Source organism: Mchenga conophoros, linkage group LG23 (genome assembly GCF_057382185.1).
Source record: "Mchenga conophoros isolate Kocher_MC1m ecotype Shallow Benthic linkage group LG23, M_conophoros_male_GT1.1, whole genome shotgun sequence".
Taxonomy (NCBI): Eukaryota; Metazoa; Chordata; class Actinopteri; order Cichliformes; family Cichlidae; genus Mchenga; species Mchenga conophoros.
This window is the reverse complement of record NC_140547.1, coordinates 11,728,916-11,741,780: the sequence shown is the minus strand read 5'-3', so window position 1 is coordinate 11,741,780 and position 12,865 is coordinate 11,728,916. Positions and strand designations below refer to the sequence as shown.

General features: G+C 44.9%; 1 protein-coding gene across 2 annotated transcripts in view; it reads right to left on the bottom strand.

Annotated features, from left to right (window-relative positions):
• The window catches only part of ssbp4 (single stranded DNA binding protein 4), an 89,556-nt gene that overhangs the window by 58,069 nt on the left and 18,622 nt on the right, over positions 1 to 12,865 (bottom strand). For both annotated transcript variants that reach the window (XM_085264233.1, XM_085264234.1), the window contains exons 3-4: positions 12,664 to 12,725; positions 4,103 to 4,187 (exon numbers count right to left, since the gene is read on the bottom strand). In XM_085264233.1, the coding sequence (XP_085120359.1) occupies positions 4,103 to 4,187; positions 12,664 to 12,725 (147 nt within the window). The remainder of the gene's footprint in view (positions 1 to 4,102; positions 4,188 to 12,663; positions 12,726 to 12,865) is intronic.

Sequence of the window (12,865 nt, the reverse complement as noted above, 5' to 3'; positions counted from 1 at the left end):
TGTGTGCGTCCGTCAATATGTATGCTTTCTTCATCACAAAGCTCGCGTGCTTTAATCATTCATATTGAGTTACTAAAGACGTGCCATGTTCTTATAATCAAACACATTTCCTCAACAAAGTGCTCTTTTGAGGAACATCCAAATTCCAGCAGAAAAGAGGACCATGAGATGCGCGGATCTCTTTTAGGAAATAAACGTGATTAAAGGGCGACGTGAAGAGGAAGGACAGAAACACAATTCCGACAATTAAGACGACAAGAGCGAACACTCAAATTACTTTACAGAGGTACAAGACTTCAGGCTGTTCCAGCTCTTTATGATACGGCATCATCTCGCTTACTTTGAGTGCGTGTATTCATTTGCATGAGAGCGCGTGGGAGTGGGATATGCACACAAGCGCTGCTGCAAGTGGGAGTGTTTACGTGAGAGTGTCTACGATAGCAGATTCGCCATTCAAGGGTGAAAGCAACTAGCTACCCTTCTAGTCAGAGGCCTCCAGTTCTGGGAGGGAGGCCAGGGCTCCAATCCCACCACATTCCCCTGGATTAGCTGTCAACCAGTCCCCAGATCTGGGGATTAGCACATTATATTCCATTATCTTTCCCAAACTGGAGAGTCCACAAAGTCTACATCATTGCTCTCAGAGGGGGCCAGCAGGACAGGGCTGAGTAAGAGGTGCCTTCAAATCGGGCCAAATTGAGCCAAACTGAGCTGAGCCAAACCAAATCTGTAACTAAGACTGTACTCCGGCTCAGCGTTGCCTGGCAACCAAATTAGTTTGCGGAAACAAATAAGCAGATATATAGATATCAATTTTATGGCTCTTTGCTGATATTTTCTCATTGTTATCCGCAGCAAAATGACAGCGTACACCTCTATAGAGGCCAGGCAGACCATAAATTACATGTAAGAAGAAGCATTAATAAAAACAAAAGCAATCCTGGTTTATCTCACACACGTTCCCCTTCCACCGCTCCTGCTGAGCTGCACACAGAGTGGAGTGCGCGGCTCCCGGGAGCCGTGTTGTTTTTCACTCCGTGATCCGGGCGGACTCGGGGGAGCGAGGGAGCCGTTATCAGCAAGGGGCCTTGATAGAGACTCGATCGGGCCGTCAGTCTGCGGGGACCGAGGAGCCAGAGTTAATCAGAGGCAGACAGACCCCTCGTCACCCTGGGGATTCACGCGCTTCGACCCCGATGCTCTGGCTCTCGCCGTCACGCAGACGCACAAAGACACGTGCGGGAATGGTCACAATAGCACATGTGCTTTCTCGCACCTTGTCGTGCACTGTCAGAGCCTCTGCCACACCCTCTACGCTTTATTAGGACTCCTAATCCAAAACAACTCTGGAACTTTACTTAGCAAAGCATGAATTCAAAGCAGTATAATTTATAGTTTTCTTTTATATTAAGGTAGCACGAGGTCCACGATTACCGACTCAAACTTTCTTTCTTTTTTTTTTTCTCAATTACCGACTCAAACTGACGACACATGTTTTTCTTTCCTTTTGACCTTTGGCCTGGATTTTCAAGCACATTCAAGACGATATTTTAACCCAGGTGCAGTCTTTTTGTCCTAAACATCACTAACTAGTTTTGTGGCTATACCAAACCAGTGAGTGAAAGCAAAGGTGAAAAGTGAAAGTATGTAAACATAAGATAAAACGGACAGCTGCTTCTCATAAATATAGTTGTTTCTGCCTCTCAAACACGCCTACCTATGTTGATATAGAGAATTTGCTCTTCATAGCATACACTAAATTAATTGCGGGAGCTATAAATAGCCGCCTGCTTTCCTTGTGTGAACTGATGCCTTTTTGTCTCTTATTTGTATTACAGCCTTTCCTTTTCCTCTCTGCTGTGGTCCTCGCCAAGGCGATAACCTGCGTGACATTTTTGCACTTTTTGCCATTCACGATTACAGATTTGAGACCGTTTCTTTTCCCCACTTCTCAGGTGAGCGTCTGAGTTTTAAATTCTGTGAAATTTGTGCTTCTTTCTTGTGTTTCTTTTAATTGCTGTGTCCAATAACTTGAGGTGCAAACACTGATTTTATATGCCATTGATTAAATATGGAAGTAAGAGGGTACAATCATTTATAAAAGAGGACCCTGCGTAAAATGCAGTTTTTCTACACTTTCTTTTTCGTTGGATTTGTATTCAGATTTCTGCATTTGTGTGCAAACAGTATCCTGCACCTTGTGTCTATCTCAAATCGGAAGGCTGCACTAGTTTTTTTTGAAAGTTGAAAGTGAAACACCTGCACATCGCATGCGAAACCATAAAATGACAAATATTTCTATCTTTAAACTCCTAATCGCAGCAAATCAGCAGTCGCGAGCTGAGAGTTCGCACAGGCTGACCTTGTGAACTTGAGTGAGGTCGAAGATCAAAAACAGAGCGTCTCAGCAGTTTTAAATGCTCATCAAGTTCCCCTTTAGGATGCGTTTATCACTTTACCACAACACCAACAGAGCACCTGCCTCCTCTCTCTACCTATCTTTACTGTATTTTAGTAAAAACAAGCTCAATATACTTCTGAACCTCTGATTCACATCAGCACTTTAACCCCTAAACTGCAGCTTGACTCTATGTTTTGTCTATGCAGTCCAATGCTGAGGAGCAGCAGCAGCGATTCGGATTCTCAGCTAACCAGTTTACGCAAACAAAGACTGAAACACGTTTAAAATATGTCGGCAGGTTGGCAGAATTTCAAGCCAGAGGTTCAGACATATATTGACCAGGGCTGTCAAACCAGAGCCGTTAAATAGCTGACATGCAGGTATCCAGCTGGCCTACCTCTGGAGAAAGGTGTAGGAAATTATATGGCATTTAGATTAATTAGACACAGTTGTCAGATTTAATTAACTACTAGGTTTAATTAACCATGTAATTAATCTTATGGTGGTCCAACACATGCACACACACAGAGACGAGGCGAGGAGACGCACACATCAACTAGTGCCCGCGCAGACATGCATGGTACATGCGCGACAGATGTAATCTGTTCAGCTGACAAGCGCTCGCACTTTTGCCGTCAAACCTCATAAGAGAGTTCAACTGGACGGGTGACAGGCTACGAGTTAAAACGGCCTGAATGAAACGCGGATGGCGAGAACCGTGCCTCTAATCCATTTCAGGTTTAACTTCTGCCCGGGTGGAACGATAATCTCACAGCTGAAGCAGTCTGTCCAGTCAACATTCGCACACCGTGTAATCCTTACTCAAATATACACCACGCGGCATGATGCAAATATTTATCATAGTGTGGACAAGCCAAAAGAGAAAACCCTTGCAGCTAAAGAACAAAAAACCAATTTGAAAAAAGATGACAAAGTGAGGAGGTTAAGCCTGCGTGGTCCGCAGTCACGAGAAAACAGACGCTCGCTTTGTGCTGGCCTGCAGAAAACGTGCACGTTTGATCTACTGGTCTGATCAACTGTGCAGAAGACAGGGGTCACGGGGGGCTCAGGCCCTGACCTTGCAGCACCCGGGCCATCCTCTGCCACAACTATCATAAGCAGCTATTGTGTGCAAATGTGTGTGTAGATGTAATGGTGCGATCAACCAGCTGCTTCATGTGATTTGACCTTTACTGAAGCCACGAGTGGAACGATAAATAGTCAGGCAGTACAGTGACCTTTAACCTCGGCGACAGATTCACTAGAACAGGAAGTGTGGCCACCAGCTGAGCTGCACCGCTGAAGCAGCTGATAGGAAAAATATATGTAATCAGTCAGATCGAGTTAAATATTGAACGTTGCCACAAACACCCAATTGGATTTTAAAAATTCAAAGATGGAAGTCTAAGGGCTTTCCCATAAAATATACAAGTGGTGTTCACGGGTGTTGCATTTTTTAAAAGCACGCCATTTCAGACGTCTGGCTCGCAGCGAGCCCCGTCCACAAACGGAGGCTGCAACCAGGAAGAGCAGACGAGCAGACGGTAAGAAACAAACGTGTCAAAACAAGAACCAGCAGCATTATCTCAAACAGGATAGTCCCTTCTTTCTGATGCACGGTCTGTGTGATCATGGGTGTTCACGAGCATGTGGATGTGTGTGTACTTGTACACGGCGGGAGGGTTGGTTAAGTTCACTCACATAGTCATGGAAAGCCTTGGCCTCGCTGGAATGTTCGCACGTCTCCCTCCGGTCCGGGGCAGCGCAGTACAGATCCCAGAATACACTGTGCACACAGGACAGTAACAGCAGTTAGACACTTTCATCTGTAGGCTACAGACACACCAGGTTCATGGCAAAAAGTGGTTAAAACAGAAGTGTTAACAGAAGCAGAAGAATATCATGTAGATGTTTAAAAAGCAAAGCAGGTATAAAATGATTTCTTGATAGCTCAGTTTGAGACAAACTTTTCAAAAATAGACCAAGAAGCCGTCAACGTCAGTGTGAGTCACGAGCTCCGGTGACAGCACTTTTCAATGTTGTCTCAACAGAACCATCCAAAGAACATAAAACGGCACCGATGAACCGAAACATCAGTGTGATTGGCTGATTCTTGGCCCTGACTGCAGTTTCTAGGAACATGTGTTTTAAAATTAACAACATTATGATATGAACGAGATATTATGTGATCAAAACGCGTCCAACAGAAACGGCAGAGCTGACCTGACAACGTGGTTGACGATGACAACTGTTAGCTGTGACTAACAATTATTTTCAGTATTGATAAATCTGCTGATCAATGTCTCTACTGTCATCAGAATTTTAAAGGCTGACACCTTTAATTTGTTTGTTTTGTTTGACTAGCCGCAGAAAAATAATATTTTGTAGTGAGCGCATCAGATTTGATCATTTTTGCTTTAAAAACCATTTAAAATCTCAGCACTTTTCCAGCTACACACACACACACAAACACACACATACACCACGGCAGTCTTCTCTTTAGCCTCCACACTATCGCGCAGTCCAGCCAGCAGCTCGGGTCCAAATTACCAGGAAGGACCTCCAAATGTTCCCCTCGGCCCGTCCCGGTGACCTGCAGGTTATTGACCAATCAGCTGTGATTATGTTACTTACTGCCCAATCAGCAGTGTTCATATTAGTTAATTAGACCAATCCAACTCCTTCAGGGCATCGGAGGCCACCAGGTCCCGCTCCAAATGGGCCCTTAATTACTGCACTGAAATAAAGGAGTGCTGCTTCTCCTCGGTGCTGACTTCACGGACAGAATATTAAAAACAAGAAATGCTGAAGTCACGAGAGGATTTTTTTTTTTTTTGCCACTTAAAGGTGCAAATAAACTCTAACATGCATTCTTTGTGCTGATGTTAGGAACAGCCGTGACACTTGATGTGACAGACTGCGAAATGGAGCAGAAAATATTAGCTGATCGCCCGTAACTGTCAGAGAGTGGCTCGGCAGCACCCTGTCACATACTGGTCATTTTTCATTGCGCAGGATGCGTGATTTTCATGCTTCTGTGTTATTATCTCTTGAATATAGTTATTACAGAACATTGTTGATCAGCAATCTACACATTCCTTCATTGTCCTTTGATTTTTTTTTTAAATTTTCTTTGCTATTTGAGGGCATCAAGGAAACCAGAGTGCAACAATGGGTGTCCTAAAAATAAAAACGAACAATAAACAATAAATTTGAACCCCGCAGCACGAGGTACCAACCTTTCAAAGCATCTGAACTAAAATAGAAATGTGTTATTAGAGTATTTAAAGATTAAAAGGCAGAGTCGGTGCCCTGAGGCGTTCAGTGCGCGCTGGGGTCCCTTCTAGACGAGGAGGGCACCGAGGAACAGGGCGGGACTGTGCAAAGCTGGTGGTGAACACATTGTGCGTGAGTGCGCGTGCCTGTGTGTTGTGCCGCCCTTCTGTCACTCGGCAATAAAGCCAGTGTACATTATCATATCTATCGGTTGGTGTTAAAGAGATTGCTGCTCTGTCAGAGACGAGGTGCGGTGTGAAGGCGCGACCATCGCAAATCCAATCAGCTCTCGGGGAAATGAAATGGGACGCGGGTTGCAGTTTGTTACAGAAAAGACACAACCAGGTGCAGTCGCAGGGGTAGGGGAAGGTGATCTAACATCTCCTGGCCTGTGAAGTCTGAAATATATTACGATTTGAACAGCTGACCTGCGTCTGTCTGAGCCGGCGCAGGCAAATCTCATTCCGTCTCTCTGCATAATCTGAAGGAGGATCACTGCCGGAGAGGACTAAACGCGGAAACAAATACTTTCATTTTTCTGATATTATTTCTGAGGTTTTACACTTTTTCTGCATAGAGAGAGGCAGAAAGTGTGAGGAAGTGTTAGATTAACGAGCAAAATCTTTTTAATATTCACCCAATTTAGACCCCATAGGGCAGCTTCAGTGCATCGGTAGGACCGAATCCAGGTATATGTAGGATGGGACCATTGTCGGTGCCTTTTTTTTTCCTTTTCAATATAGGGCCACCCACATTTAGAAGAATAACACGCAGTTGTTGTCCCATCCTTTTCAGAAAAGCTAATCTGTAGAAATGATCTAGGGAGTCAACATTTGCAGTTAATTAGCAACAGCAATCTGCGAGAAATCTTGCACACCCTTGTTATAGTAAAATTTCTATCCAATTATCTAATCATTTCAATCTAATCATCTCATCATGGGGAGCTCTTTATAGTATTATGGGATGTAACTGGTGGTTTAAGCCACACGACTCTGTACAAAGGATGCAAAGTTTAACAGCTCTTACTTTGAAGAGTCACAGGAGAGATTTAAATTACAGCTTGGGGGTCATATAAACTCTTTTATTTATTCAAATGAGAAACGAGACTAAAATATACGAGCCAGCGTGGCCGGCGCACACAAACACGCGCTCTTTGTATCCTGAACAGAGGAGGAGGAAAGGATTAGCGTCCAGCCGTCCAGAAGATGACAATTACTAAAATTAAATGCCATCACGATAATTATTTGCAATTAACTGTGGCCTCACAGAGCCAGTGGTTACAATGTGCTTTTCCAGTACAATAAAGAGGGTAAACAAAGACACTGAAAGACAGCCACGCAGGCTGCTAGTAGCTGGTTTAATCCTGTGTGCGTCACTCAGTCCGTCGGTCAGTCAGCAGGGAGACGGAAATAAAAATTAAGACAGAGATGGAGATCAGGATGCGGCACGAGTATAAAAGAAAAAAACTCAGCGCATTTATCATTTATCATCATCGTGCCTTATAAACCAGAAATGCTCCATGTGCTCATTCAACAGTCTATTTTCTCAACCTTAGGTAGCAGAGAGCGGCACGAGGCTAGTTACACCCTGAACAGGTTCCCTGTCCGTCACAGGACCTGCCTTTGGAAATGGTGTAATAATACAGTAACTGTGACTGAAGAAAGTCCTGCAAAACAAACCTGACCCACGAGAAAAATTAAGCTGTCAAACTTGAGACCCAAAGACAAAGAGCCCGCTCACACAGAACAACAGTCACAGAGGCAGTGACTGAGGCTTAGTGATCAAGCTTAATGATGCCCAGAATAATTACGCAGTAACAGCAAAGACATTCGGGCCTCCTCTCCTTGCAGGGGGGATAACTGTGCATGACATGGCTAATAGGAAACATTTTGTCTGTCTAGGAATCCCAAAACAGTATTCTTTCAACTTTCACCGATTTCACAAACATTTGCACTTGGTCGACAGAGTAGTATCTGAAAGTCAGACACCACCACACAGGCCTGGAAACCAGTTGGCAAGAAGTTATATTCACCTACAGTTGGCGAAGTTGCTGGCAGCCACTGTGTCAAACCAACGCACTGAAATCAACCTCTTTGTGACTAATAGCACCTAGTGAGTGCCAGCAACCACTCGCCAATCAATCGGGGAATACACACGGTTGGTTGCCAAGAAGTCTCTAGGCCTGTGTGACGGGAACTAATTCTTCTGGACTGAACCAATTTAAGTTCAGTAAGCGACCTTTTGATAACTTTAGTAAAGTAAGACACCAAATCACCAAATTTCTTTTATAGTGTATTCGCACCATGACATAACTGACAGAATAAGGAAACCTTTGATTTCAGTTCATCCAACTCTCACACACTGTGCAAAGTTAAATTCGGCTCACTGCAGTAAACTGTATGCTTTTCAGATTTTCCAGGTTTCCACTGATTTGACTGTATTAAGTGTGAGTTATAGTAAAGTGCTACCTCCTAGTGTTGCATATGCATTGCTTGGCCATCACCACTGAAACTAAGACAGTGTTATTAAACTTGGAGCTCATAACTTTTTACTAAAAAGTATGAAGAAGAGACTTCAAACTTTAAGTCTACACAGACTTCTTAAACTGAGAAAGGCTGCAGATGCCTGTGACGCAAAGCTAGCTAGCATGTTAGCAAGCAAGCAAGGCGCATCTTGTTTAATCGTCCTTGTTCTGTGCTTACACTTCATGTTACCGCCAAACAACTATCACAGCTGTTGAGGTCTCTGTCACTGTAGAGGATTTCACTGCTGGTGACGCTAGCATTAATAATGGATTATGTTTACATGTATTTACCACCACTATTCAGCCAAGAATCAAAAAATCCCCTGTTTGTGTCTCTTCCTTGTTACTGGAAGGAGACACAGATCCCGTGGGGGTTGAAACAGGAAATTCTGACAAATCAAAATGTGCTGAGCAACCCGCTGTGGTGACCCCTTATGAGTAAGGGAGCAGTCTAAAAGTAGCCTATATTTACATGTAGTGTATCTCCCCCTTGGAATATAAACCAACAAAATTACAGTTTAATCACCATCACTTAAAAACAAAAGAAAAAAAGCAATCAAGAGTGAGAATAAATGATTATTTAGGCAAAAATAAAGGGGACTAAACAGGATGAAATACAGAAGGATGTCAAAGAACAGTCCAGACATTTGGGAGCATCGGATGGCTACTCTCACTTTGTTTGCTCTGCCCCCACAAACAAGAATTTCAGCTAGAGGCTATCACAGAGAAGATCCCTCTACAGTACATACTGTTGTTGTGCCTGTGTGTGTGTGCACTGGGATGAAGGAGAATTCAGTGGCCATCCAGTGAAAACTGGTTAAAGCAATCGATTTTGGGATAAGGAGGAGACAACTAGCGGCGGCCAATAGAGAGCGAGCTAATGACACAATCAACACCTGCAGCCCTCACTGAGCCTTTTCTTTATCCGTCCACCCATAACAACAGACGTGGATGAGTGACCCCCGCTACCAGCCTCCCTCCCCTTCCCCCTTCTTAGAGCCACGCTCTTATTCTGAAGCCCCCCCCCACCTACCAACCATCGGTGCCCTACAGGAAACAGCCACAGAGGCAAAGACAGAGGGAAGAAAGCCCCAATGAGACACTAAAAGGGGGGGAGGGGGCCGGGGTGGCTGTGGGGTCGGGGTCTTAGATTTGGCTTTTTAACACAAAAGAGGCTGGAATGTAAAGAGTTAATCCATTCGGGGGTCTCTCTTCCGCAAACAAAGGGACAGGCCTCCAGACAAAGGTTGAGGGAGGGGTGGGGGGAGAAGGGTGAGGGATGAGGGAGGCTGGTGGCTTTCCTACCATCTGGAGCTTTTGTTTTGGGGGAGGCTGGAGGTTGGAGGGGGGAGGGGGGGTGCCGGCTGGTTTAGGGATGGACAGGGGGCTCCGCCCTCTTTCTCCTCCCACAGCCAACCCCCCAGACCCCACTCCCACTGAGTATCCGTGTCCACGTGCTGCGTGGCCCAGACAGACGCCCCTTAGCTAGGTCATACTACACTTCAGCCTGCCCTGCCCTGCATGGCTAATCAGCAGCCTACTCTCCAACTGCTCTCTGACACACACACACACACAGTATCATATCCTGCACTACTGAAATATATCAGTACAGTGAAAATACACTAAAAGTGCTCAGTTTCCATTTGCCTCATACACACACGCACCCGTGCGTGCACACACACGGCTCCCTGAGCGCTCTTATTGGTTCAGGCAAGAGCAAACTTGGGCTGCACTGTATGTTTGTGTATGTCATTCTGTCAGTATTACTGGTAGTGATCCAATTGAGAGCTGTCAGGTTGAGAGAAGCCAGGTTCTTTAAGGGCCATTATGAACCGTGTCAACAGGCTACACAATCACAACACACACTGGGGCCTGGAGGATGAATGAACGAAGCTGCATGTCCGGGTTTATTACACAGGGCCAGCCAGGGGCTTTGGGGATGAGCAGGATAGCATGAATGACAAACAAAGCGGGCCCTGTCAAACCTCTTATCCCTTCTCTTTGCCCCTCCTGCTGCCTTGCTGAGGATTCAGCCTCTCAACCTCCTTGATGCTCTGCCTGCTCGATTCTTTGTCTGCGTCCGTTCCAGCTACCCAGCTTCTTCTGTCCTGCCTGTTTTCTCTCCCTCTTCGCATTAGAGTTGGATTTTCTATTAGCTGGCTGACAAGCGGAAAGGGGAAATCCTACTTTTGGGTGTTCTTATTCCTTTTAATTCAGACATGGAGAAAAACATGGTACGTGCCAGGCTGTAATTCCACTGACCCTGTTATTCCAGCCAGATAAAAAAAAAAAACAGTGTCTTCTATTTACCCAGCATTAAGAGATCTGACAGATTTGTTTAAAGGAGCTGAAAGAAAAGAGGCACGGCCCACGTCAGAGCCTTGTTCCATTAAATGAAGCATCAGGCCAAACAAGCTTGAGGACAGAGCAGATGTTTTCCAACCGGGAGGCTCACTTCCCCAGAGGGGAGCAGGACAGCTGGGACGGACACGCAGAAGGAGGTGAAGGGTCAAGTGCATGCCAGGGTTCTTTAAAAAAAAGAGCGTTGTTTATTTTAGTTCAACCCGCTGATATTGCCACGCAGCAGGCGAGGTCGTGGCATGCTGTGACAAAAACCGCACTCCTTATCTTATAGTCATACCTGAGTCATCCTAAAAACACCAAAAGAATAAACACATTTCAAGGATCTTTTTACCAATTCACTGCAGCCATAACGTTTCTGTACAATATCCAACAGAGGTGCAGGTGAGATAGGAAGTCAGTCAGAACTATACTTCAAAATTCGTCCTGCTACCTCTATCAGCAGTCACGTCATCAGTAACCACTAGTGACGCGGTTCCATTAGCAGCCATACATTCCCAAGACATGACTGCCTCCACTGTGTTTGACAGGTAATGAGCTCTTCCTTTCCTTTTCCGAATGTTTCTCTTCCCATCAGGCTGGTAAAAGTTAACCTGGGTTTCATCTGTCCAAACAATCTTTTTCCACAAGTAGGCACACTCTTAGATGTTTTCTGGCCAAGTCAAGTCTTATCTTGGCTGTAACCAGCGGTTTGCACTTTGATTGATCCCAGATGTGGACAGTGGTACTCCTGCCTCCTAAGAACGTTCTCTCCACATGTCCTTAACCAAGTAAAGAACACTAACATCATTTGGTTGTCTTCTGTGGTGTTTCAGGCCTTTGGTACTGCTGAGCTGGCCAATAAAAAGTAACTCTTGATTTGGCCACTGCTGAAGTTTTTGCTGTCCCTCTTATAGGTGTGTTTTTGGCTCAGTGATAGCTTACTCCACGTGTATCAACACTTCTTTGGACCTCACAGTCGACGTTCCAGAGAACGGATATCAAATTCAAGCTTAACACTTGGAATCAGCAGCAGATCGCTTATCTGCTCAATTTGTCATGAAAAAAAAGAAGAGGGAACAGGACTCACCTGGCTATGAGACTGCTCGTCAGTCTACGGTCTGATTACGTATGAGCCTCTGAAAAATGGAGGCCATTGTACAAAAACGCGTTAGGGTTAAAACTACTTGGATTAAAGCTGAACGTCTGCATTTCATGCACATCGTGATTATTTGATTTAGGATCTACCGCGGAAGATCACAGATGCGAAATTATAAAAATTATTTCTACGTTTCTAAAACCCCTGACTGGTGGTGGTCAGAGGGCCCGGTGGCACCAGTGTCCGGCAGCCTCGCCTCTGTCAGTGCGCCCCAGGGCAGCTATGGCTACAATGTAGCTTGCCATCGCCAGTGTGTGAATGTGTGTGTGAATGGGTGGATGACTGAATGTAGTGTGAAGCGCTTTGGGGTCCTTAGGGGACTAGAAAAGCGCTATACAAATGCAGGCCATTTACCATTGGACAGAGGGTGCTTACGTTCTCGCTGAACATTTTGAAAACCAAACATCTGGTACTCACAGCCACTGAGCTGTCTTTCCAACTTCCAACTGTCTTTGTTAATTTCATTTTTTACCCAATTTTTCACCCTTCGCATGTGTACAGCCCATTACAACACTATCAACATCTCCTCGGGCAGACTGTCTGAAAATATGTGCTGTTACCCTCATTTCGGAGGATAACAGATACACACTGCATCTCCCTACAGCTAGCTTTTTACTCAGTTTGGACTTACTATAAACACTGTCACAGGACAGAGGATCTGTCTCCGAATTTGACTCTAATTGAGCAGTGCACACACTTCAATGAGAGGTATAAAAAAGCAGTTTAAATAACAGACCAGGGGACGTTAACTCACTTGTCAGTCAGAGGGATGCCAGGAGTGCAGCATTTAAACATGTGTGAGATGATGCACTTAGCATTCCCTGCAATTACCGTCCTTCTCCACCTCTGCACTTCCTTTTATTCCATTAAGGGTACCTTTACAGTATACATGTGAACTGCTGGAAAAAACAAAAGCGTATGTAGCCAAGAAAAATAGAAAAGTACAGATCAGTGTATACATACCACCACCATGAGTGTAAAAATCCAGGAGGTTCTCCAAGCGTGATGTTCTTCTCCCATCGGATCTGTTAGAAAGAAGCAGGACGGAGAAAGAGGGTTGAAGGAGACAGAGGAGAAAAATGAAAAATTGGACACTGCAGCATATTTAATGCATAATGTAATCATTTTGCTCAGCTGTCCTCCCAACTTTAGACTGACAGAGCGA